Raw genomic sequence first — 27,285 nt, forward strand, 5'->3', positions numbered from 1 at the left:
TTTGGACATGAAGAATAAGCTGCCACTTGGAAGTGGTGATAGTATGAGATTAGCGTATCCCTGGAAAGAGTCTGAATATTCAGGTGAGGACAGAAAAACGTTGGGTGTAATTAGTTGAATATATTGCCTGAACCTTTTAGATGTTGAGTTACAGTATTTATGTTTACTTTCTCACACACACAAATGTAGGCAACAAGTGTTTAGGTCTCCATTTCCACCCTTTTGTTTCTCTTTGTGTCCCTTCCTCTCCCTCATTACATTCTATCTCTCTCTGTCTCTTACCCCCAACCCATTCCTCTGCCCCCTTCCTCCCAACTCCTCTGCTATTAATTCTTTCAGTTCTGCCTTGTTGTTTTCAAATCCTATCCTTCACTTACCCCTTCCACTGGTCTCCTGCTTGTGTCTTTCCCCCACTGCCCTTTCTTTTGCCCCAGTTGCCCTGTGTCGGCTCTCGCTTTTTCCATATCTGTCTCGTTATTTTTTTAAGAAATCCATGTTTTCAGCCTCTAGCCTCCCTTTGACACAGTATTTGTGCTGGACCATTCCCAAAATGGGAGAAATAAGGAAGAAGTACATCTGGAGTGCAGCAAACAAAAGAGTCAGTGTGTTCTAGTCACGCAGACCTAGGGCTTTTACCAGTTCACTCTTTGCATTGCACGTATTATGCATTGCCCTCTTGTAAAAATAAACAATATAAATCACATGTTTAACTCCCTCTGTGTTTACATATTTGAAACAAAAGTAATACCTTTATAATGATTGGCTCCTGCAAAATGTTTGTAAACAGTGGGTGGCCCATCAATCATTGACATCCAAGTGTTAATGGTGATGGCATCACTGCATGGCTGGGGAAGTTGACTGGGCACAGCAGTGACATTGACTGACTGACACCTTGGCTTTGTTACAATTGTACATCCTGGATGAACAACTATATCTGTAGCCTGTAGAATTCCTTGCTGTTTGAAGTGAAGTGATACATGGGGGCAAATGTCCTTGGGTTGTGGTAGATGGATGCTGCCTGTCTGCTTTGAGGCTGGTAACTTTGGTTTTATGTAGGATAAATGTATATTACTCAATTAATAAGGGTGACACTCATTCTGCTTTGATTTAAGAACATTTCTTGTCTCATTTTGATATGTTATGTATTCATATCTTTAACTTTGCAGGTAATTTTTGTTAGAAAAAGCTGGAATGCATTTAGTAGCATCTTTCACAGAATGTTCAGATTCTTCACAGCCATAAAAGTACTTTTGAAGTAAAGGCACTGCTATAATATTGGAATCGTAGCAATCAATTTCCTAACAGCAAGCTCCCACAGATAGCACTCCTTCAGAATTATACTGGAGCATTGATCTACTTCTTTGTGCTCAAGTCTATGGGACCTGGAGCTCAGAACTGCCTAACTGAAAGATGAAGTTGTTACTCATGAAAGCAGAGTTGATGACCACACCCTTGATCTGACTTTTGCCTCCTTTTGGACTTCACGTATGATGTCAACACTGTTGATGAATTCTGAAACACTTAAGTAAGAGTGATGAGGATGAACCCATTAACGGTTAAATTTAACTTCATTCTAAATTGCTAATTTGAGTATTTTCAGAGTACCGCTAAAGATCCTCACAACCACAGCTTCACTGGATTGCAATTCAGCCTCATATGAAAATATGATCTAACACTGTGCATGCCTCCCACATTGAACAACCTCTGCTCAATGCCAATTTCCGATCCATCTGTGTGTGATCACGAAGAACCATTCACTCTGCACTGTAGCTTCTGGATCTTCAAACTTCTAATTTAGAATCTAAAAAGAAATGTTAACCAAGCTGATCAAGAGGCTCAACTGGGTATCATTGTACTGCTCTTGTGTAGGTGCAGTTAAATAGTTATCATGTTGGCAGCTGAAGAAAATAGACTCCAACTTTAAAGCACAGGTTAACTGCAATGTAAATTAGTTGATATTTCACCATCTTTAAAGATTGTGAGACACATGGGTTTCTATTAGTCACAAGTTAACAAGCTCATGAAGGAGGAATTTTAGCTTGTGTGAATATATTCTGTCTGTATATCTCAATCATATATCTAGACTTGAGGTTTTACTTGAGTCAGAAGAATTTTTAAGAACTGCAAAAGGCTACACAACTCTGTCTGGTTTTATACAACAAAGTGCTACTTACCTAATTCATAAAATATACCTCAATTACATAAAACAGCCCTCTTCTAAAATCCCACTTCTTCCCAGCAAAACACTAATTGCCTCTTCAAACCATTTATACACTTGTTCTCCATTTAACCTGTTTAATTCAACACCATTTAAAGAGAAGTTGGACTGCACTTTCGAAGAACGCGTTGGCATAAAAGAACATTGCGTACAGATCCATTTTCTTTGCGTCTAACTTTTTTTTCAAGTATTATGAAGTTTTATTTAAAACTTGTAAGTGTTCATTCTGTGTGTAATGTCGCTGATCTGCAGTAAGTGTTTTGGTGAATGCTGTCAAGTCCAAGTATAACTGCAGGGCGCGTACTTCAATCTGATCATGCAAACTTTCGATGTAAGTATGTTTGTGATTTCCACATGCAGCTAGCAGTCCAGTCCACTCAAGTACTGCAGCAAGACTTGTTTATGAGAAGAGCATTTAGGATGAGTTCCTCCTGCTGACTGTGAATAGGTAACAGAAATCATTCTGCGTTTTGAAGTAATGTTTCCTCAGCCTCTCCCAAATGTTGCTGAGCTTTAGCAAAATTTTAATGAGGTAAGTGATGAGCTCAGTGGACCTCTGTCTGGATTCTTGTGATGTTCATAGCTAGGGAATCTACAAAATAGCTCTGACCTTATCCAAATCCAGTTTTAGACGTTTGGGTGTAATGAGATCTGATATGAAAGGATTTTGTTAGAGCTTAAGTTCTGGCTCCTCGTTCTTTGGTTTTACATTTCACATACTATATCATACCAACAGGGCTCTGAGGATTCTGGCACAATCACTAATGTTTCCTTATGTGCAAGCATGATGCCTATGACTGTCTTTTCTATTCTTGTCCTCTTTATTTCTTTGTCTTGCCTTGGTTGAATTTCTTCCTTCTGCTTTCATATCTATTTTCCTGACAGAGAGACTGTGATCAGAGCTCTTCATGAAGGGGTTGGGCAAAGTGAACAGTTAGGACTGGAGAGTGTATTTAGCTAAGGTTTTCTATGGAGCTGGAATCAGCAGAACACTGTTATTAGTGCTGGCAACTTGGTCATATGATAATGTATGATTAGAGAAAATTGCACTAACTCCTGAAGATATTAAAGCAAGGCTCACTGCTGGGACTACGATGGAGCTAGCTGCTTCTACTGCAAATTAGATCATCACCTCTAGCCCTTTTACCTTTATAGGTATTCATACAGAGTTTAACTAATCACTGAATAATCAGTAGCCACCCCTGAGCTTTCCATTTAGAAACTGATATCAGAGTGGCATGATTACAATTGGAAATTTACTTGTGTAAATTAACTTACATAAATAAAATAGTCAGCAATACGTTTCTATATGTAAAGTTCCCATTTTAAGGAATTAAGGAGAAATTTCATTCCCAGGAGAGTAATTAGAATGTGGAATTTGCTACCCTGAAGAAATGATTGAGTGAATAATGATACATTCAAAGATTAGCTAGGTAAATACATGATAGGGAAAGGAATAGGATATGTCGATGGGGTTCTTTGAAAAATGTAGATCATAATCACTGGCATATGCCTGTTGAGATGAATAATCTGCAGTTGCTCTGCAAGTTCTTTATGATACTTTTATAAGAATTTTGTAAGAAGGAGCATTGATTGACTGACTGTGTCAAACCTTAGAATGTCCAATAAGGGATTTGGCAGTGCTGGACCTAAATCTGGGGATCCAAGTATGACGGATGGTCATGATGGCACAAGGGAACATTTAATGATATTGACCACAACACGGTATGATTTAAATTTGTTATGACCCAGAGTTTTAATTCCTCTCTGACCATTGAGAAGGTACAGGAGTGCTAGAGGAGAGCTTTTCAAGAAGGGTGATGGGGATAAATTAGAGGATTACAGGCTGGTGAGGTTCACATCAATGGTAGGAAAGCTATTGTAGAAAATCCTGAAGGAGAGACTTTGGTCAGGGATAGTCAGAATGGTTTTCAGAGGGAGATCCTGTCGGTCACATTTGATTGAATTTTTTTGAGGTAGTGATCAGGAGTGTAGATGAGATTAGTGCAGTCGATGTATTTTGTATGGGCTTCAGCAAAGCTTTTGATAAGATCTTGCATGTGAGACTGATAAAGAAGATAAAAGGACAGGTTAATGGTATAGTTAAGAAGGCAGAAAGGACCCTTGCCTTTGACAGTCAGCATAAAAGAGCAGAGAGATCATGTTGGAGCAGTAAAAAACTTTGGTTAGGCCTCAGTTTGTGTACTGTGTGCAGTACTGTAGGAAAGATGTATGATTCCCCTGGAGAGGGTACAGAGGATATTTACCAGGATGTCACGTAGGATGGAACATTTCAGCTATGAAGAGAGACTGGATAAACGAGGGTTTTTTCTTTAGCGTTGCAAAGGTTGAGTGGTGACCTGGTGAAGATGTATATAAGATTGAAGGGCATGGACAGGGTGAAAAGAAAACAGCTGTTCCTCTTAGTCAAAAGATCAATAACAATGGGGCAAATTTTAAAGTGAAAGGCAGGAAGTTTAGAGGGGATTCGAGGAAAACCTTTTCACCTGGGGTGTGGTGGGTGTCTGGAATGCACTGCCTGGGAGGGTAGTTGAGTCAAGGAATCCGACAATCTTGACAAAGAACTTGGATGAGCACCGAAAGTGTCAAAACATTCAAAGCTTTGGGCTTAATGTGCGAAAGTTGGACTAGTATTAAGTGATGAGTTTTTGGCAACACAGACATGATGGGCTAAACAGCACCTTCTGTACTGTGTGATTCTATGACCCTGCCTTTGAGTCAGAAGCTGTCTGTTTCACTTCCACTCCTGCTGTTGATGGTCAAGGCAGATGCTTTCATTATGTGGTCAAACAGGTTGATGATTAACTTGTAAATCTTTGCAACACATGTCAACAGCAAGTAATAAGAGTGAGAGAGATTCCTGATCAGCCAGGCAATTGAAAGAAAAGTTGGAGCCTTTGCCATCGCTTTCTGGCGCTCCAGACTATGACATATATGTAAAAATGTATGTTGCCACGGCAACTCAGACTCCCTGAAAGATTTGTAAATATGTCACTACCACAATGTGCAGAGATGTAAATAGTTGTTTTGACATAACCTTTCTGCTACATGAAACCACTTTCATGTAAGCCTACTGCCCGGGCCACTTTCTCACTGACCGTCCTTATTACCTGTTGCTCCTGAAGATGAATGGAGGTCATGTTTTACACTCCGTTTACCCATTGCCTGTAGACAACGTCTCAAAAACTACTTGATGGATTTCAATGAAATTTGGTGCACAGGTATGACACAGGGAAAAAATGATTAACTTTTGGTGAAGATGTGGAACAGACTTTGAATATTTTTGCAAAGGATCAATTAGCATTGGAACATGGGACATGTTGACTTTTTAACAAAAAAATGTTGATTGTTTCAGAATGTCATCCATTTTCTCAGCTGCTATGGAGCTGTTTGTCACGGTTGTCAGATTATGACCAAAACTCTGCTCACTCAGCAGAGTCCAAGAATGAAGCCAGGGCCTTCTGGTTTATATTGCTGAGTGCCACGCAGTGTATATTTAATCACTGTACCACAAATGGGGAAGTCAAAAAGGATTAGTACATATTTCTCAAGTGGACTTTATGGACAGGAACAAAGTGTAAATTTTTAATCAACCATTTTCATTCAAGGTTTTAAACTCTGTGCCCTAACCTGCCTATAGTGGAAGAGTTTAAAATCGAGTTATTTTGCGCGCACCCGTGTACTATAGTGCACAGCATGTTGCATTATGCAATCCTAATGAAATTTATTGGTTACCTAATCTTCTTGCTAAGGTTTTCTTTGTAACTGGAATGAGGATTTCCCTCTTTTTTTTGTCCTCTGCTCGTACTGTCCACTCCTCTTTAGTTATCTGTATCAATCTCCCTCATCTAACTTTTTGTATGACTTTGCCTTTTAGTTCTCTTGCACCCTTTTTCCCTTTCTCTTTCATCCCTTTTCCTGCACCCATCTATGGCTTTCACCTGCTCCCACATTTCTGCTTCTCACTGCCTCCCAATGTGTGCCAGTATCCGCACCTTCCCTTGTCACTTTTTGTCCTGTATGCAGCGTCTTTGTGCCACCTGTCCCTCTTTGCATCGCTTCTTTATCAGTTTAGAGCAGTATTGCTTGAAATTATGTTCCTGTTACTTCAAATGCCCAGCTTCCCAAAACTCTGAGACCAGCAAAAAGTTCCTTTGCAAGGAGACTGCTTGATTAATAGCTCAGTGAGTTCTTGCCTAATGCAAAAAATATTTTAGCAATAAAGGAATCAATCTTGAACTCAGTCAATGAACTCAAACTCAGTTCCTGGAGTGATTTGAGAGCTTTCAGTGCTGAGGTTTTTTCCCTTCACCTCTAAACTGAAGTTTAATTTCTGTTTTGAGTTACTTTAGAAACTTAACTTCAACACTCCTTGTCCTTTGAAGGCAGGTTAGACTACAATGATGTATTTGCCCTACTATAAAGCCCACCTCAGAATAAATTACAGGTTTTAATGCCAGGAAAATGAATTGCTGCATTCCGGGACTCAGTAAAGACTTCTCCATGTCTGGCTGGATCTTTCAAACTCCTGTGCTGTCAATATTCTTAGCAGTGTAGCAGGAAATTAAAATTTGATATCTTGTTTTGAGAAACTTGTTCGTTGGGTCTAACAGCAGTTGCTCAGCGCACCTGCTAATTATCTGTGATTGTTTTTTGTGCCTGAGGCCTAATCTGTTAACCCTTCCTTGGCCTAATTCTGCATGTTGCAACATAGTCCACCAAATAAATTAATGGGTATGTCATCAGTTACTCTTGCTGACCCATTTGAGTGCAATCTGGTTAGAATATCATGGTCAAAGCACATGCAGGATATACTGATGTTTGCATCATGGCGACCCCAAAGATGCAGCCAACTCTCCGGAACCATCTAAAACATGTGAACCCAGATGAGGAAATTAGCATAATTTTCAGCTGTGAAGGCATCACACTGAGTTTGATTCTTACCTTGTCTTTAGCTGTATGCAAATCTTCATCCTTGATGGTTTGCATTGCCTTTAACTAGCTTTGCACATTTATTAATTGGAAAATATGGGTTATTTTAACAGTAGTGGTCCATTGGTGACAAAATATCATGGGTGACTTGGTGATGGGGGAGAAGCCATTAAATACTGATGAAGAAAGTCATGCACAGAACCTTCTCAGTTTATTCTCCCACTAGAGACTAGATAAAATTTAAAATCGGTTCGTAATGTATCCATTCCTGCAGTTATCTCTTCCACAGTACCCATCCTTGAAACACCCTTGGTTAAAGTGATAGAAAACATTCCTGGGAGCACCGTACCAGATACAATGCCTGGTGGAATTAAACTTGGGAAAGGAGAACAGATTTGTATTTTTTGACAAAAATCTAATCCAGCTGAGTTAATGGGCAAATCTCCAATGTTATTTCAGGATGTCAAATAAACTGCAGAGTGAGGGGGGAATGGGAAGGGAGTGGTTAAATGCAAACATATCATTCTAATGCCAAAAATACACTTAATCCATGGACACAAATTCCAGTGCAGCAACGCCCATTCTGAACTGGACTAGCTCTGACCTTTAAATAGACTGCTGGCAGCCGATCACAGGGACATTGCTTTTCAAACAAGTGATTTTTAACTTAATCTGACTAAAAATGTGTGAGCCAACAGTATTACGAGGCTGCTGGTTTCGACTGTGTCCCAGCAACAGTAATCTGAGGCCACACACTGTATATTGATGAAATAGAACAGAATACACATATCACTTTTTAAATTAAAAGCAGACCCTTAATGAAATAGGCATATTTACTGAATTGTAACTCCCAACATCTTCTGAAGAGGAATAACTAATCTTTGGCATAGTGGATAAAAGCACCTTATGGTATGAAATTGAGCCATATGGAATGGTAAGTTCCCATATGGTGCTGAACACTGAATAAGATTGCACTTAAACCTTCAACACACCAGTGTTATGAAATATGCTGTTTCTTTTCTACATCCATTACTTTAGACTCTTTCTGCTAAAGCTAGTAACAGAATTCTACCATGCATTCTGTATCCATAATGTCTCAGCTCTAAACACTTTGTGCTTTCACAATCTAAATCTTGAAGGGCAGATTGTACTTTCCAGTTCAGATGGACGCTGAAAATTTTATTTCTCCCCAAAAACCTAGTGAGGAAATGACCTGTCTCTTTAGATATCCAGCAGGTATAGTTTATAAAATCTATGGAATAGTAAGTCAGGAAATGAATTATTTTCATTGGTTACAGTCATATATATGTAAATGATCTGTTCAGATTGGAAAATCATGATGTAGTGAAACAGAAAAATGACAGTTGAAGGAGACCCTTGAGGAAGTTGGAGACAAATGAATAATGTGTTATATTGAAGGTTTTGGTGCCTAGTTAGCCTTAAAGGAGAATTGGGCTTTAAATCACTGAAGACAGTCTGTTAAGTGGAGAGCACGTGTCATTATTGCATCAATAGTTTTTTGATTTGTGTTTTTAAGAAAATTGTAGATACAGAAGAAAGTAAGTATTAATAAACACAGTGCCCGAGAACAACTGCTCCCCAGCACATTGGGATTGTTGCCACCCATCTACCTTCCAAAGTTTAAAATATTTGTGAGACCTCTAAATGTCTGATTTGCAAATGGATTTCACAACGGATGGAATAACTAGCCATACCGATCATAAACATACAGGATCGCAACCCTCAGCTGGCATAGTAGATTGTGCTCAATGGCCAAAGATAAGGAGAAAATTTACTTGGTGTCCCTTTTGATGGTATGTGAGTGAGTGGAAAACAGGACCTGAAAGGGTTTGGTTTTTGATTCTTTTTTAATTAAATGCTTGCTGGTGGTTTTTGCACACAAAACAATGGCTACTTTATTTATGGCAGTAATAAGGGTGAGTAACCAGCACTATTAAGAGAGACTGGGCTAAGATTAGAGGGGAAAAAATAGGGTGTTCAGTCGTACATGCTGTCAGGACTCTAAAATGAGTTGCTTTGGAGAGTTCTATAAAGCTTTCTAATTAACGTACAAAATTTTCAGCCATGAAAATTTATTCCCTGGAATTGTAGATAGTGTCATCTTCTTGTAAACTTTAAATTGAACTATGTGCACGTATGGAAGTCATTAATACAGCAGTCAGCAAAGCTGCTTTTTCTGTGTGGTCATGATCTGGAGAGGGTCGTGGTTTCAGCTCTGAAATAGCCCTTCTAGAGATGGCTATCTGCAAGTCTGTAAAAACCAATGATTGAAAGAGATATGAAGGTTTGCAGTTGGGATTTGTGTATGGCAGGGTGTCAAGGTCAAGGGCCAAAATCTCTCAGAGTCAAGGGAAGACAGCTGATGCCTTGCAACATTGGAAACATTAGCCTTGCCTTCAAAGCCCCTTTCATTGGTCTAGCAGATGTGAAATCCTTTACTTGCTAGCTTAGAAATGTGTCCCTGATTCATCACCACTGTTCCGTATTGTGGGTGCCCAATCTGTGAAATGGCTGATGTTGCATCTTCTATTTGATTTCTCACTGGTGCTGGTTGAAGGATGCCACTGCTTGGGGCAGCAATTATTGAAGGACAAAACTGTTATAGACTCGGGGATGTACAGCACGGAAACAGATCCAGCATTTAGCCCGCCACCTCCAATCCTTTCCTATTCATATACCCATCCAGATGCCTTTTTAACTGTAATTGTATGAGCTTCCACAACTTTCTATGGGGCTTCCACTATGGGCTTGCAGAGTGGCTCAGTGGTTAGTACTACAGTGTCACAGCATGAGGGACCAACCTCAGGTGACTGTCTGTCTGGAGTTTGCACGTTCCCCCCGTGTCTGCGTGTGTTCCCTCCGGGTGCTCCGATTTCCTCCCACAGTCCAAAAGATGTACAGGCTAGGTAGATCAGCCATGCTAAATTGCACATAGTATTCAGGGGAGTGTGGGTCTGGGAGCAATGCTTCAAGGGGCAGTGTGGACTTTTTGGGCCAAAGGGCCTGTTTCCACATTGTAGGGAATCTAATCTTCCTTGAGCAGCTCATTCCATCTATGGACCATCCTCTGCGTGAGAAAGTTGCCCCTTAGGTCCTTTTTATATCTTTTCCACTTTCACCTTAAACCTTTGCCCTCTAGTTTTGCACTGCCCTACCATGGGAGAAAGACCTTGGCTATTTATCCTATTCGTGCCTGTAATGATTTTATAAACATCTGTAAGCTCACCCTCCGCCTCTGACACTTCAGGGAAAATAGCCCCAGCCTATTCAGCCTCTCCCTATTGTTCAAGACCTCCAACCCTGCCAACATCCTTATAAATATTTGCTGCACCCTTTCAAGTTACACAACAACTTCCTCATAGCAGGAAACCAGAATTGAGCACAGTGTTCTAAAATATTCTAATCAATGTCCTGTAAGGCTGCAACATGACATCCCAACCCCTATACTCAATGCTCTGACCAATAAGGGCCAGTGTACCAAATGCTGCCTTCACTACTCTGTCTACCTGTGAATCCACCTTCAATGGACAATGAACCAGCACCCCAAGGTCTCTTTTTTGTTCAGAAACACTTCTCAGGACCCTAACGTTAAGTGTGTAAGTCCTGTTTTGATTTGCCTTACCAAAATGCAACACCTCACATTTATCTAAATTAAACTCCATCCGCTACTTCTTGGTCTGTTGGCCCATCTGATCAAAGTCATGTTGTATTCTGAGATGACCTTCTTCACTGGCTACTACATCACCAATTTTGGCGTCATTTGTAAACTTTCTGATCATTCCTCATATATTCACATCCAAATCATTGACATAAATGACTAAAAGCAGTGGACCCAGCACTGATTCTTGTGGCGCACTGCTGGTCACAGGCCTTTAGTCTGAAAAACAACCTTGTGCCACCACCCTCTGTCTCCTACCTTCAAGCCAATTTTGTGTCCAGTTGGCTAGCTCTCACTGGATTTCATGTGATCTAACCTTGCTAACCAGCTTACTATGTGGAATCTTGCTGGAATCCAGACAGACAAAATCCACCACTCAGTCTTCATCAATCCTCTTGTCACTTCTTCAAAAAAAGCAATCAAATTAGTGAAGCACAATTTCCTATACACACGTTGACTATCCCTCATCCATCCCTGCCTTTCCAAATACATGTAAATCCTGGCCGCCAAATCTGGTTCAACAACTCACCCACTACTGATGTCAAGCTCACCAGTCTCGAGTTCCCTGGCTTTTCCTTTCCACATTAACCATTCTCCAGTCTCCAGTCACTTTACCCATGGCATAGAGTTAATCACAATTACATCAGGGCTCAGGGAGATGTGATACTGAGCCAATGACCTTCAAATAGGCCATTCCCTGTTCTTGTGCAGGTGATGTTAGTACTCTTCCAAGTCTCACAAGGAAAGCATAGTCCTCCCTTGGAAAGAGCCCACGCACAATGATGGTGCACCCTACACTTGCCACTGAGAGTGACTCTGGGGCAAGCAATTTTTTTATTGCTCCCTGTTAACCTCCTTGGTGTTAACATTTAGATGATGGAGGTTAAGTGAGGCTTAGCTGCTAAATTAAGTAGTTCTTGATCTATTGTAGTTTGGCAGGACAGTGAAAATTCAACCTCTTACGTAAGAGGATCAATTTCAAAGTCTTTTCCCAGACTGGTAAAATAAATGTTTGCTTTTGCTTTGCTTACCATTCTCCCTCTCATTCTCTTCCTTCATGTCAATCTCTCTTTCTCCTGTTTCCGTAATAGTTAACAAGGCAAAGAATGTGGAATTGAACATGCAGAAGTAATTCCCTGAATGAAAAGGCAGTTCATTGACCTACTGGGTAAATGGACAACCTACCCTACTATTGAGACACAGACAATAGAAGTCCCAGGATTGAATCTGCTAAGTCAGCTGATCTTAGCTGAGGCTGGCAATAGCTTCAGTGCCTGGTCTCTGATCAAAACTATGTGGAAAAGTGTGTGTGGGCTTCAGGTCGGTCGAGCTTAGGCTTGACTAAGATTGAGAAGGTTGTGCACTCTGTTAGGTTCAATGGGAGACATAATGAAGAAGAGTAGGAAATAATTTCCAGTAGGATTCAAAATTGGCACCATCAAGAAAGGAATAAAGTATAGAATAAGATGGCCGCTAAAATAAATCTTCACCTATCCCCAGTTTGCTGAACTATTATTGAGACGGCTTTGGCTCTGTTGTACCATGCTGTTGCCATAGAGTCAGAAGACCCTTGCCATTTCTGTTTGCAACCCTCAGAATATGCAGAGCCCTTGATGTATTGTCATTTGTTTGTTGATGATAGAAACGAAAAGGATCAGTTCTTCTCTGAAATCTTCCGGACTCTGCACCCAAGACAAATATTTGCTGTCTGTTTCTATTATGCTGAACAAAGATTGTCATGTTTGCCCTGAATGTGAATTCTGATACATTAGCAGCCGAACCTTCTCCTTTAACAGCATTAGTAATTATTATGAGAAACTTTAATTTCAATATGATTAATTCAAATATTAGTGCTAAGGTGGGGCCCAATGATTTGTAAAAACCATGGATTGCTTGTACAAAACATCTTGTGGGAAAACTCTGGCCTCCTTGGTGTGAATTAATTTGAAAATGTTCGTTTTCTTAATTTCACCCAGTGAAACTCACCAAACTGGCATTTTATTACCGAAAAGCTGGGACTTTACCACTGCCTAATATTTACAGATTTCAAATTTTAGGAATAAGACCACAATGATGAAGTCAGTAGAGAGTAAACAAACTAAACTCCCATTTGAGTCTGCATTTCTGTGATTAGAAAGATTGTGGGCAGAATCTTACTGGGCCCTTAATGACATTGACTGTGGCTAGAAATCTGGGAGAATCAGGTGAGAAGTCCAGAAAGATGTTGGGAGCAACGAGTTGCATTTTCAAACAGAGTTCCAGGTGTTAATAAAATTCTCACTGGGGTGTGGCAAGAGAATTATTAATGGAGATTAATGCTCATTACAACCCTCCTTAACAGTGAATCTCGCCTCATTAATATACAGGTTCCTGCCATCATAGAATGGACAGGATCTAGACTAGATGGAATTCCTGACATGAATGTCAGAGCACGTACCTGGTGACTCCAGCTCACCGCTTGCTCCTCTGGACCCCCACCTTGCACACAGCAGCAACATCTCAGGGCATGTTCCAGGGCAAAGGCTACCTGCGCCTCACATTCACTGACATTGGCATCTAACACAGCCTCCCTCGACCTTCACAGTACATTTCTGATCCACATACAATACTCTTCGGAACTTCAGTGCTCCTGTTTTGGAGTGCACCGGCACCTTTCCATTGCAAAATGCTTCTGCAAGGACATTCTGCTTGCGGGAACAAGCACCCGATTCAACATTTGGATCAAGCTGGATCTAAGGGCTTCTGTCTTCCCCCTCTCTCTCTCCTTGCTAATGCTCACTCATCCTGGGCCTGGATGCTGCTGGCTACTCAGACATTTTTATGCCTGCCTTTTAGCTGGCACTGTTAGACAGCTTGTCACGATTTGTAGGCAGTTACAACCCGCAGAACAGATTATGCTGCATCAGTGTTAAACCTGCTCGTACATAGTGTAGTTTAGGTGGCACCTTATTACATTGGGTGCAGAGCCTAGTGCTGGGCAGCCCACCACCTTCTTGGCTCTTTCTGCCCTCTTACTGCCCATTCTGTCTTGTACTGAGAGAAGGAGGAGTTGAGTGACAGGAAAGTAGGTAGCTCAGCTATTACTGCTGGTGTAGGTGTGGATTAGAGGTCCTGAGCAGGGGAGACCATGGCTTAGTGGTACTATTGGTGGACTGTTAATCCAGAGACCCAGGTAATGCTCGGGGGACCTGGGTTTGACTCGCGCCCCGGAAGCTAGTGGAATTTGTGTGTGAATCCATTGCTGGTTATCAGAAAAACCTATCTGGTTCAGGAATGTCCTTTAGGGAAGGAAGCTACCATCCTTACCTGGTCTGGTCTACATTTGACTCCAGATCCATAGCAATGTGGTTGACTTGTAGCTCTCCTCTGGCCAATTAGGGATGGCCACCAAATGTTGGCCGAGCCAGTGGCACCCTCAATAAATAATGAATGAATAAAGAAAAAAACTAGGCAGTGCAGAGGGTATGCGGTGTAGGTGTTCTGAGGTGTCAGAGGGAGGGGGAGGCAATGACGAAAGCAAATAGAGAACTTGTTGTATGCATTAGTAGAAGTGGTCTAGCCTTGTGGAAGGTGTGTGTATTAGTAGAGACAGATTGAGTGTGAGGCAGCACAGAGAAGATGGCAAAGTGGAGAAGTTTTTTGATCATCTTTCTGCATTGCTGGACACTCCTCCATTTCATTGATACTGCACTAACTCAGATGGCAACCTCAACCCAGGGTGGCAGGGCCTGGTCTTGGCCCGTAATGCTGGTCCTTTGGGCAGTGAATTACTTCCTCCCCCACCACCCTCCCAAATCTATGTCATCCCCTTTTATCTGCACAGTTGGGAGCAAATGTCATCCACCATACAGCGTGGCTGCTTGCTGATCATCCTTGTCCAGGTGTGCAATGGCCTTTTGAAGACAGGTGGCACTGGATTTAGCAATACCAGACTATCCTGACCTCTGCTGGCAGTGGTGACTCCTTCCGAGTATGCACGTGGTGGAATCAGGCTAGCATTGGACGAAAAGGGTGCTAGCAGTGTGGTAGGTAGTTTGAATGAACATGCAAGAAAATCTTCTCGGTCTTGTGGAGAAAATCTTAAGGAAAATGAAATTTAGGCAATAAGGAGTAAGATTCAGTCCATCATCTTTGGATTAGGAAAGTATGGAATTGAGAAGAAAGCTCAAGAATGCATAGCCATCATTTTGTGGAACAATGTTTGTTTCAAAAAGGCTCTAATTATTTCTGTCAGTCCTGTATGCTTTGCATATGACACTGGTGTTTTTGAGAAGCACTAGCATTTAGTAACATCTAGTTAAAGTTGTGTCTTATGTTTAAATAAATGAAACAGATGCCTCTGCAGTGGTTGATAAGTTGCTTTGATCTTGTGCAGGCAACTGGAATTGTGAAATGGTTGTTTCATATCATCCACGTCCAGTGTAATGCAAGATATCTTGAAATAAATTCTTTCCCTGGAAACAATGAAAAGCGGAGTTACTTTTTGAATATTTGAGGACTGAGGAGTTATTAAAGTCTAATCAGTGGTGACTCATCCCAGAACTATGAAGTCTCAATGCGTATTAACCAAAATGTCTACAAAGCACTATCGTAAAATCAACAGGGAAAATTTACTGCCTTCTTAGGCAAAGAGAGAAAGGCCATATATTCAACAGCCTGCTATCAGGCACAATTGCATAGATTTGATAAGGTCATACACCAGGTGCGAGGTTAAAATGGCTTATCAGAATCTGACCTTGGCCAGAATACCCATCATTTCATGTCAATGTTTCTTTAAAAGAGTCAAACTGGACTCATAATGTTAACTCTGTTTCTTTCTTTACAGATGCTGCCATGCCTGCTGAGTTTCTCCAACACTTTCTTCCACTTCTAACCAGGTCTTTACTCATCCTACGTATCACTGTTGGTGGACGAGCTTTCAATTCTTGTAGCCTTATACTCTGGAGTCCCCTTCCTAAATCACACGTTTTAGTTATTTTGTCTGATCTTCAAAAGCTTTCTCCGAAACCAAACGTCCAACTCTTCTAATTCTTCCCCGATGTACAATTCTCCCATGAGGTGGCTTGGAATGTTTCACACTCAAACTGCCTTTTAGAGAACAGGTTGGTATTAATCATAATATAATGCTGGAATATAACAGTTTTATATAGGATAATAGATACCATGGGTGGGGGTGGAATCCCTTCAACAGATCCTCTTAGTTTAGCTAAACTTGTTGCTGACTTTCCCTGAACAGCATTTTGAGTGAACTATCTATCAATGCAGTGACTGGTCTCACTGCACATCTCACATAATGCACCGTGAAGAATTCCCACTTCATTAATGTTTATTGTTTCAAAACAAACATTGTAAACCTTGTCACATGATTAATCTACTGAAGAGATTTAGTGCAGGATCAATCACATCATTTATTCTGTTGTTATTTTTTCCATGGCTTAGTACTTTTCTTTTATGATTTGGACAACTGTATTGTGGCTGAAAGTTTTGTCATTTTTCAACCAACAGTTTTTGAGGGTTTATCATCATCTATCTTTTTCTGCTCCTTTTTAGTTTTTGTCTCCGGTATTGTCTTTTTATCCCCTCACCCCTCTGCCTCTGATGTGGCCGAAGCTTTGGTCTCCTGCAATCCATGGAGTGTTGATGCCTGTCAAACTCCTCACTTGGGAAATTTGAACTGAAGCATATGGTTGTTGGGGGAGGGGAGGAGGAGAGTTTAGTCTGAAACGGATGATGGCAAGTGTCTGGCATCTTGATGAGAACTGCCCCATTTATCAGATTTAAGATAAAGATGTACTCTGTTAAGTTTTGACTCGTTTGTGTTATCGGTGGCAGAATAACCATGTTAGCTATTTGTGCACCGAGTACATATCGTGAATGTCAAATACAGCCATCATTTATCAACTTAGGTTAGATTTAAAACGCTAAAGGGATGATTATGTATTGTAGAAAAATGTCTCGAGTAATTTTCCTTCCTCCCTGATGATTTCCCTTCAGTAGCAGTTTAAAGAACCTTCTGGCAGCTAAGTGGCAGGCTGTATAGGAGTTACACAAGTGGAATGTTCTGTCATTATTCAACCTGGGCCATGTCTCAGAGGAGGAATTGTGGATTTCACTCTAGAGTGAGTGGTTGGAATCCTAATATCTGCATCTGTGTGGAATTTAGATTTATTACAACCAGTTGAGGAGGTGTCATGACTCTGCTCTTTTTTGTTAGCTCTCTCTGGATCAGTTGTATGAATAATTATTACCTTTTTTTATTTTTTAGCATGTCACACATCAAGTAATCTTAGTTAAGCAGATTAAAAATGAAGAAGATCTAATTCCAAAGTTCTCTTGAATGAACATGAGTGGCATTCCAGTGCCCAATACTCTGGGGAAAAAAAACAAATACAAGCTCAAACGCAGCAGAGACAAGAACCACAATTGCATTTACCTTTGGCTTCTTAAAAGTCTCTTGAGTTGGGAGAATGAAAATACCCAACTCCAACTGTTGTTATTTTCCTTTAGCAGTGGTGAAGTTACCTGATCTTCAGTTGCTGGTGACTGCTGAGTTATCAGAGCTGCTTTTTAACTAATGTTGGTACCTGTGATTAAAGAGAGATAAGAGCTTCCAGATTCCTTGCTCTTCTCAGTCCATGTTACTGTTTCTTACCTTTTGTTCAATGACTGCTGTTGGTATATCATTCCTTTCTGGGTTCTTGCATCTGTGTCATTGATAGCTTAGGCATCTTTTCATCTCAATTTGTTCAGATATCATGCAAGTGCAAGTAAAACAAAGATGTAAATTTCTTGGCATCTCATTAACTTCCAGTGCTACTTGATTTAAAATGTTAATTCCAAGGCAGCTAGCTGGGTTTATATATTCCGTCTGGTTTGCTTGAGCTTATCAGGTGAACACAGCATCCATATTAGGAGCAGCACCCTTTTATAAATCCATTTTTAGATCATAAAAATCTCAGGTATTAAGATCAAATCAAAGTTGAATATTGCTGGTTCATTTTCACCATGATTGTAGCATATTTCACTTGCATTGTAATATTTCTGGATTTATATGTGATTCTGAAGACTTGAGTGTTTGAACATTATATTCCAAACAGAAAGTCAAAAAATCAATTCCCAAAGAGCAAGCTTCACTGGAATGCAAACCTGTCAAATAATGTTTGAGAGATAGAAACTCTGTTGAAATATGGGTAACAGGTTTATGGTCATGTATGGTCATTAATGTAGGCCAAGCTTGTAAATGATTGACCATTATGAAGAAGAATGCGTGAATGAATAAATGATTTCCCAGATATCTGCTCTCCATTCCTGCAAGCACTGGCTCTGGCCGACATTTGTCTCCATGTTTTCTGTTCTAGATGTGAGTATGGATAGTTTATTGTTGAATTATGGAATCATAAACAAATTTCTCACAAAGGTTATTTGGATGATTCAATGACCCTAATAATTTCCATTTGTATAGAAACTTCAATATACTAGTATAATCCCATGAACCTTGACAGGAACAATATCAGACAAACTTTCACATGCAAATAGTGGGACAGATAACCAAAAACCTGGCCAAAGAGAGGCTTTAAGGAACAATTTAATAGAAGAGAGAGAGAGAAAAAGAGAAGGGTAGATAATTTAGGAGATTTAGGGAGAATATGCCAGACATTAAACTTTTTGCTGCTGAAGACATCAATGAAAATTGAGGATGAACATTAGGCTAGATTTGGAGGGCTGTAGGGATGAGATCATTTAAGGAATTGAAAAATTGAGCATTTTGAAGTAGAAGTTAGAGCATTAGGCAATGTAGCCTAGGGTACAGGTCACCAGTTTTTTATGTGGATTGTGATGCACACAGCTAGGTTTTGGATGAGCTTGAGTTTATGAATGGTTGTGGGATGAAAGCCAACTAGGATGGTGTTGAATTACTTGGCTTTGACTGAATTGAGAATAATGTCCATCCTGACATTATGGCATCCTATTCATTCTTAAATGATTTAGTGATTTTATTCTCTTCAACTGTCTTCTCTGCTGGGGAGGTGTAAGCCTAGTTCAATAATGGCTGCTTGCAGTTGTGCATATTTTGGTCTTACTCACTGTAATACACAACAAAGGTGCAAGGATGAGATTGGTTTTTCTTTCACGTTTCACTTGGTAAAATAAGTGGCGAAGAACTTTCAGATACATATGTTAGAAGCTTCAAAGTTGATTTTGAGGAAATTTGAGCAACTTGAAAGAGTGCACCATGTGTGCACATTGTACCTGAATACAATGTGTCTCAGCGTGGTCCAAAATGGAAAAATAGCAGTGAAGACATAATTAGAAGACAATGAGAGAATGAATTCCACTGAATCACCACCGCCTGGCTGAAAAATTCCCCTTCACTCCAAGGCTCCCTTGGGTCTTAGTCTCTCCTACTAGTGGGTCCAGTTCATTGTGTTTGTTGATGGAGTTCCGGTTGGAATGGCAGGCCTCCAGGAATTCCAGCTGGAACTCCACCTACAAACACTTTGAACTGGACCTGACATACAAACCACTGAAAAACAGAACCGCAAGTGATGCCAACCATTCCGGCAAACCGAGGCGTATATGTAACAAGCGGGACAGAGCACTGATGCTTCACCGAGGCGCACTGACTATGTTACCTAGCAGGGTGATGAAACATTTGCAATCAAACACATCAGCTCAGCGAGCAAGTTTACAACCTCATCCATAACCTGAGCTATAAATCTCCTCAAAACCTTTAGATAGCTATACATTACAAGGATGTTTGTTCCCCAAACTAGCATGGGATGTCCACTGAATTTTAGCAGAATCCTGGCTACTGTAGCTAAGTGCACACATTCTCTTAACAAATTTGGGTGTTGCCATTGCCGTGGTTGTCACCATCCATCTAAATGTTCCTATTTCCAGTAAAGGGGCTATGCCTGCAGGAAAGTCAGTCATATCTAGATGTCATGTGGGAATAGAGGAAACAGTAATGCTGTAAGCCAAGAGCTCTAGAGTTTTAGGTAACACTCATTACCAGGTTGAGATTCTTTGAAAGGTAGTTGTCGAGCTCCTCAGATACACATGATAAAAACGATAACAGAAGTTGATGTTATTCATTAGGAAGCTGAAGAGATGTACTGAAAGAACGAGTAAAATAGCGCGTGGGAAATAATAATAATAAGGCTGAACCCAAATAATTGCCATGCCCACAGTAGAAAGGAAAATCAGTGATTCACAACTTACTTTCATCGTTGATACAGCTGCAGCAGTGTGAATTATCTTGGAAGGAGAGTGCAGGAAATCCTTAAGTCACATTGCCTTCGGCAAAACTGGTATGAGACTGATTAGTTATTCCAATAATAGTATTCCACTGTTACTCGAATCTCGTGTTAAGATAGAAATGATTACATATCTTTTTACTTGTCATTATTAATAATTGAAGGGAACAAAGTCCCCCAATGGGAAGGAATTGGTTTAAGAAGACAGGGTTTAACTTGGATGATATTGCATTTGCATTTGGGATCAGTAAAAATGAATTTGACATTCAGGAATTGCTAAAAGAGCACAAAGTGGACTTTGATTAAGGAGGTCCAAGTGATAAAATTTGGCATCACAAGGCTGAAAAAAGGGCGATGTAGAGCTAGAGATAGTAGGAACTGCTGAAGCTGGGGAATCTGAGATAACAAGGTGCACAGCTGGATGAACACAGCAGGCCAAGCAGCATCAGAAGAGCTGACGTTTTGGATCTGGACCCTACTTCAGAAAAAGGAGATGGGACAGGGTTCTGAAATAAATAGAGAGAGGGAGGGAGGTGGATGGAAGTTGGGTAAAGGAGCAGATAGGTGGAGAGGAGATGGACAGGTCAAAGAGGCAGGGATGGAGCCAGTAAAGATGAGTGTAGGTGAGGAGTTAGGGTGGGGGTTGGTCAGTCCAAGAAAGACGGACAGGTCAAGGAGGCGATGATGAGGCTGGTAGGGAGGAGGTGGGGGTGGGGGTTGAGATGGGATAAGTGGATAGGTGGGAGAAAGGACAGACAGGTTAGGGAGGCGGGGACAAGCTGTGCTGGTTTTGGCATGCGGTTGGGGGCAGGGAGATTTTGAAGCTTGTGAAGTCCACATTGATACCATTGGCTTGCAGGGTTCCCAAGCAAAATATGAGGTGCTCTTCCTGCAATCTTCGGGTGGCATCGTTGTGGCACTGGAGGAGGCCCAGGGTGGACATGTTGTTCAAGGAGTAGGAGGGGGAGTTGAAGTGGTTCGCAACTGGGAGGTGCAATCATTTGTCGTGAATTGAGCATAGGTGTTCTGCAAAGCGGTCCCCAAGCCTCTGCTTGGTTTCCCCGATGTAGAGGAGGCCACATTGGGAATAGCGGATGCAGTATACCCCATTAGAAGGTGTGCAGGTGAACATTTGTTTGATGTGGAAGGTTTTCTTGAAGCCTGGGGTGGGGGTGATAGGGGATATGTAGGGGCAGGCATAGCACTTCCTGCAGTTACAGGGAGAAGCACCAGCTGTGGTGGGGCTGGAGGGAAGTGTGGACAGGATAAGGGAGTCACGGGGAGCCAACATTTTCTAATGCTAGGTGAATGCCTCTTGGCTAGTTCAAAAATCATATGACATCAGGTTACGGTCCAACAGGTTTATCTGAAAACACAAGCTTTTGGGAGTCTTGCTCCTTCTTCAGGTGTTAGTGAGAGAGGTGGCATCAGACACAGAATTTGTCAGCAAAAGATCAAAGGGTCATAGAACTGATGCAAATGTATTGTTCAAACCTAAGATGGCTGTTAAATCCTTAATCAGTTAGAAAGGAGATGTGGGCTTTGATTGATTTAATATGCAAATCCTAGAAGAAATTCTAGGGAGGGTTGGGTGATTGAGACTGTCACAGATCTCCTTGCGGAGTGTGCCTTTGTAAAGGAGGCCTGGAGGAAGATGCAGTCGTTTGTGTTAAGGTTTGTCCCGAGCAACTCCATGACGCGGTACGGCCAGTTCCCTGTGACCCAAACAGAGACCAATATCACCTGCACCTCGAAGACCATCAACTCCGTGAAAGATGCTGTTTGGTCTGCCTGAAACTTGTGGTCTTCCAGAACAAGGAGTTGACCCCAACCGAGTGTTGCAGACTGGCGCATTCCAAGGCCCAGGACAGTGTGCTCAGGGATGCACTGAAGCTTGGGGCACCTGCCACCAAGGCATAATGGGGAAAGACCATGGTCTGAGATTTTCCTGCTGAAGGTAAATGGGGGTCCGTTCAGTTATTGGACCCTCCCAGTGTCTCAAATGTATGTACGTGTTAGTATTGTCTCTGTAAGAGAGTTGGATAGAGTCAAAATCCAGTGTTTCTGTTTTGTTTATTTTATATTCAACTGTGCTGAACCGATCTGCATTTGTGACAATATGCATATGAGATAATGGCGGGGGGGGGGGGGGGGGGGGGGGGGACGAGGCGGTGGTGGTTGTTGAGAGAACGTTTGCTCAAATAAACCACAGACTGGCTGACAGTTAAAAGGACGGTTGCTTAAATAAACCACAGATATGCTGACAGTTTTGCTTGCATAGACCACATATATGAAAAGATTTTTCTTAATAAATAAAGTATAGTTTTGAAATTTAAAAAAATGATAGAGCAGTTTCCATTTGTCTGAATGGGTGCAGCTCCTCAAACACTGGAAGCTCAACACCATCCAGGACTAGTGAGAAGAATGTGCTGTTTTGCAGCTCACATTGTCATTAGCATGGAGAAAGAGGTGTGCAAAATAAGATTGAATGAAGCCTTAGATAGACTTCACAATTATTACATCAAAAGTAAGAAGCAGAAGTGTTGCTTTTTGGTATTAATGGCAATGCACCTCAATCACCAAACTGACAAGGAAAGTAGGCACCCACTGCAGAAGAATGTTGAATAGATTTTGAAAATAGAGACCAGAAAACAAAGTATAAACATCCATAGGGAATACTATGTGTTATTCAAAGTTCATCCCTATCTTAGCTAATACATTTGTTCACTGTGGCAGTTTCCCCAAGTTGGAAATGATTGGAAATGGTCTGCGTAGTGTCAGAAAGCATTTGAAGAAGTGACCAAGTATTGACTAAAGATGCTGCTTTGATCCACTATGATCCAAAGAAACACTTAGGCTGTTGTGAAAAATCTCACCATTTATCCACTTGCTACAGCATCAAAACTACTCTTTTCCTTCCAAGAAGGGGACCTGTACTTCTTCCCGTGGTTTTATGATGTTTGACCTCAGAATGAAAGTAACATTGGTTGTCTCCATTTGAGACACACTTCACAAAAAATGAGAAATTGCCAAAACCATTAAAGTCTGGAAGTGTTGGTTTGAAAAGGGAAATCTGACAAAATGAGAGCATGATAAAATTCCTCCTGGTGTCTAAAGTGAAACTCAGAAGGAAAGTGAAAGTTGTAAGGAAAATGGAAGTTTGCTTATAATCTGAATTAATAAGTAGAAAGAAGTAAATCAGGGTATTTGATTCAGATAATGGTTGGGACCATGATACTGACTTAAGTGAAGCTGATGGTCAGAAATTCGGGGTTGATGTAGTCGGTGATCAAAGTAGAGACGATGGTAATGAAGAAGATACCCAGAAACAACAAGGAAGAACCTGGATGAATTGAAAGTATTGTATGTATGAAGGAAGAATAAAACTTGGGAGTTTTCGTTACTTCTTGTGAAATTATATTTTTGTTTAACATTTGCTGGAGTTAGAGAGAAGCGTTTCCTTTTGCATGTAAATCGCTTTGGTAATCTCAGTCAGATATACTTTTAACTTTTTTTTAGCTTGTGATTACCGTAGCAACAAAGCTACAACCAACTGTTAAATTTCAGGTATTGTTTATGGTGGTTTAGCCATGTTGCATTTAAATAAATAATGAGCATATATAATTTTACATTTTAAATAATAATATTTTTATTTGAAATGGGCAGGGAGTGTAAATTGAAGCTCTGCCTGCTGCTTTCTTTGTTAGGGAGATAGAAATAAACTTAATTCAATAATGACTGACTGACTGCAGTTAAGCATACTCAATGCAGGACACAACTGCTCTTTATGTCAGTTTCCCATAATTTCACTTTTTACATGAAGCATATTTCGTTATTAGTCACGGATTAATATTCCTACTAATGTGAACCTGAGGTTCCCCCTGATTTCAGCTCCAACAGGAAGTAAGAACAGGACATTAGGTAAGTCAAAACACAGTCCATCAAAGTTTACTTGTTATATCTTTGAAGAACTTCAGTAAATTAGTAAAACATGATTTACCTTCATAAAATCATGCCAACTTTGGATAATGGAGATTCTGTATATGTAGTACACTTGGACTTGCAGAAGACATTTGATAAGGTGCCTTGCAAAGGATTAATACACAAGTTAAAATTGCATAGGGTTCGCTGTAATTTATGAGTTTAGAGGATTGGCTCAGCAACTGAAAGCACAAAACTGGGATAAATGGGCATTAGAGATAATAAAATGTGAGGCTGGATGAACACAGCAGGCCAAGCAGCATCTCAGGAGCTCCTGAGATGCTGCTTGGCCTGCTGTGTTCATCCAGCCTCACATTTTATTATCTTGGATTCTCCAGCATCTGCAGTTCCCGTTATCTCTGATAAATGTGCATTATTCTCGTTAGCAAGATGTAACCAGTAGGATCCCACAAGCTTGTGTCCTCATGTCCCAGCTACTTACAATCTATGAATGACTTGGATGCAGGGGTTAGAAGGTACTGTAGTCAAATTTGAAGATGACATAAACATCGGTAGGACAGTAACCTGCAATAAAGAAAAAAGAAATTTATAAGTGTATACAAAAAGGTTAGATGAGTAGGCCAAAATCTGGTAGATGGAGTTTAACGTGGACAGCTGTGAGGTTTTCCATTTTTGTTTGGAATACTAGAATGGCAACTTATTTATCTAAGTGGAGGGAAATTTCAGAGCACTTCATTGCAAAGGGATCTGGGTGTCCTTGTGCATGAATCACAGAATCTAGTGTGCAGCTGCAGAAGGTAATGGAATTTTGGCATTTATTACTGAAGGAATAGAATATAAAAGTAGCAAAGTGTTGTTGTATCTGTGCAAGGCATTAATGAGACTGCATCTGTGGTATTGCGCACATTTTTGGTCATCTTCCTTGAGGAAAGATATAATTTCAATGGAGGCAGTTCAGAGGAGGGCTGCAGATTTAAAACAGTGGTGAGGGGAAATTACTTTTCAAAGGATCATGAATGTGTGGAATTCACTACCCAGAGTGTGGTTGATGCTGGGACATTGAGTGACTTTAAAGAGGAAATAGACAAATTTTTAGTTAACAGTGGTTTGAAGGATTATAGGGAGCAAGCATGCAAAAATGGAGTTGAGGCTGAGATGAGATCGGCCATGATCGTATTGAATAATGGTGCAGGTTGGAGAGACTGAATGGTTTACTCTTGCTTCTAGTTCTTACGCTGCTATAAATAGCTTAACCCAATTTCTTTGGATTTACTTTATTCCCATACCTTTAATTACCTGCCAACCTCTACAATTACCTCTGGGGCATCTTTTTTCAAGGTGCAAATTCCAGATTTCTCCAGCTTTTCTCCACAACCAACATGAAGAGCCAGCTTTATGGCTTTTTCTTCATTGTATGCAAAATATACTCACTTCCTTGGGCCAAGAATTATGTTGTATGCATGGTGCAGTCTCTCCAAAATATTTAGAGTTTGTTTATTTTATCTTGTCTTGTATTCCACCTTACAGTTTAAATTCCATTTGGTTTTGTTATTCACTGCACTACACTGGCTGAACATAAATGTTGAGTTTCATTCAGCAGCACATTTAGTAGTAATAAAGATCTATTGAGCATTATTGTTTAAGAATAAGATTTCTAGAAATAAAGAGAATATCGTGAACAAACCCTGAATACCACAGAATGAAAAACAAAACGTTTATGCTATATTGGCTAGGAATGCTAAGTAATGTAAATGTAAATAAATTTAATGAAAGAATATGCCTCAGTCAATGAAGAATAGAAAAGGAGGAAAAAGGGTTGGGGGAGGGGAGCAGTCGGCGATGGGACCCCACAATACAAACCCTCTCGTGAAGCTTTGTGCAAGTTGAGCTCTGTAGGTTTTCAGAGGTTCCACTCACCTCACAAAATGGGCTTTGAGCTGGCCCTGCTACACTGACAGCATGAGGCCCATTGAAAGAGATCTGAATGTTGACAGCTGAAGACTGGTTTGCTGAGCTGGTTGCCAGGCCTGGCAGAGCTTCCCACTGCTCTATTGTCCCGCTGTACAGGGAAGACTGCTAGGCTGAAGAAAGCAATGCCAAGTCACATGCTTTTGCTTCAAGCTCTGTTTAACTTCTCCTTGCAGTTGGATGCTCTGTGATATTATTTTTATTTTAGCATTTCCCCCACTCCTGTTGCTGCCCCCACCTCCTGAAATCCTCATACCAGTTCTTTTCCAGTACACCCTTTCAGGGATTGGAGAATGGGCAGTCAAAATGTAAAAATGTACAAAAGTCCTCTGTCAAATATTTATGAATAAGTTGAATGTGTATTTGATAATGTCAACACTTTTTAATATATTCATTTTGTGTGCCTTCTTTAAATATTTCAAATATACATTGACCTTAAAATTATGACCTGTGCGTGCCAGGAGAACACTTTGAGGACTATTTTCAGAGCATATAATAGAAGTGGTAAAGTGTCCCCTGCCGCCATCGCAAACCAGAAAATCATTGGCTGTGTGCTTGTCATTTTCTGATATTTTGCTGGCAGTCACCAAGGTGCATTGTGCCAGTATGTGCTCAGAAAATTAATGGCTCCGAAATCTTGACTTTGTGTGCTCTTGATGTCTTGACAATCCAATATTATTTCCACACAAGTTCAGAGCCCTGTCTTTGACCTTGGATCCTCTATTCCCATCTTCAAATCCTTTTCTGCCTTTCTTTTGCTTATTTGAGTGACATGATGGTGAGCTTGTGAGAAGCTTGGCAATTGCTGGAACACTATCATTTTTAGACATTGTGGAGGGACAAGCCATTGACCCTGATATGTTTGTTTAATGGTTACATTACACATAGAATTAAAGAAGAAATTTTTTGCATTTATATAACACCATTCATGAGCCTAATACAGATGACAGTGCTTTATAGCTAATGCATTACTTTGAAATCAGTCACCTGTGAATTGCAAAGGAAGTGGAATCTTTTACATCCACCTGAGAGGACAGAAGGCTTCAATTTAATTTCCCGTTTGAAAACTGGCACCTCTAAAATGCACTGCAATGACAGCTCAATTTTGAGCACAAGTCTGTAGTATAGAAATTAAAATTTGAGGTGTATCTTGACGGTAATGAAGTTAGCTAGCTGGACATCATAGAGTATGAGTTCTCTGATTAGACGAGGTTAATAGCGCAAATGAGGGCACCCTGGCTGACAGGGAGTGTCAGTGAGATACTGAA

General features: G+C 40.6%; 1 protein-coding gene across 5 annotated transcripts in view; it reads left to right on the forward strand.

The window, feature by feature from the left end:
- Nucleotides 1–27,285, forward strand: part of efnb1 (ephrin-B1) — a 210,056-nt gene that overhangs the window by 61,756 nt on the left and 121,015 nt on the right. Inside the window, exon 1 of one of the 5 annotated variants that reach the window (XM_059651421.1) lies at nt 2,665–2,750. The exons of the other annotated variants lie outside the window; for them this stretch is intronic. Coding sequence (XP_059507404.1) covers nt 2,719–2,750 — 32 coding nt within the window. The 5' untranslated portion in view covers nt 2,665–2,718. Of the gene's footprint in view, nt 1–2,664; nt 2,751–27,285 lie in introns of those variants that run through there. 5 annotated transcript variants of the gene reach the window in all.

The sequence above is a fragment of the Stegostoma tigrinum genome, chromosome 15 (genome assembly GCF_030684315.1).
Source record: "Stegostoma tigrinum isolate sSteTig4 chromosome 15, sSteTig4.hap1, whole genome shotgun sequence".
NCBI lineage: Eukaryota > Metazoa > Chordata > Chondrichthyes > Orectolobiformes > Stegostomatidae > Stegostoma > Stegostoma tigrinum.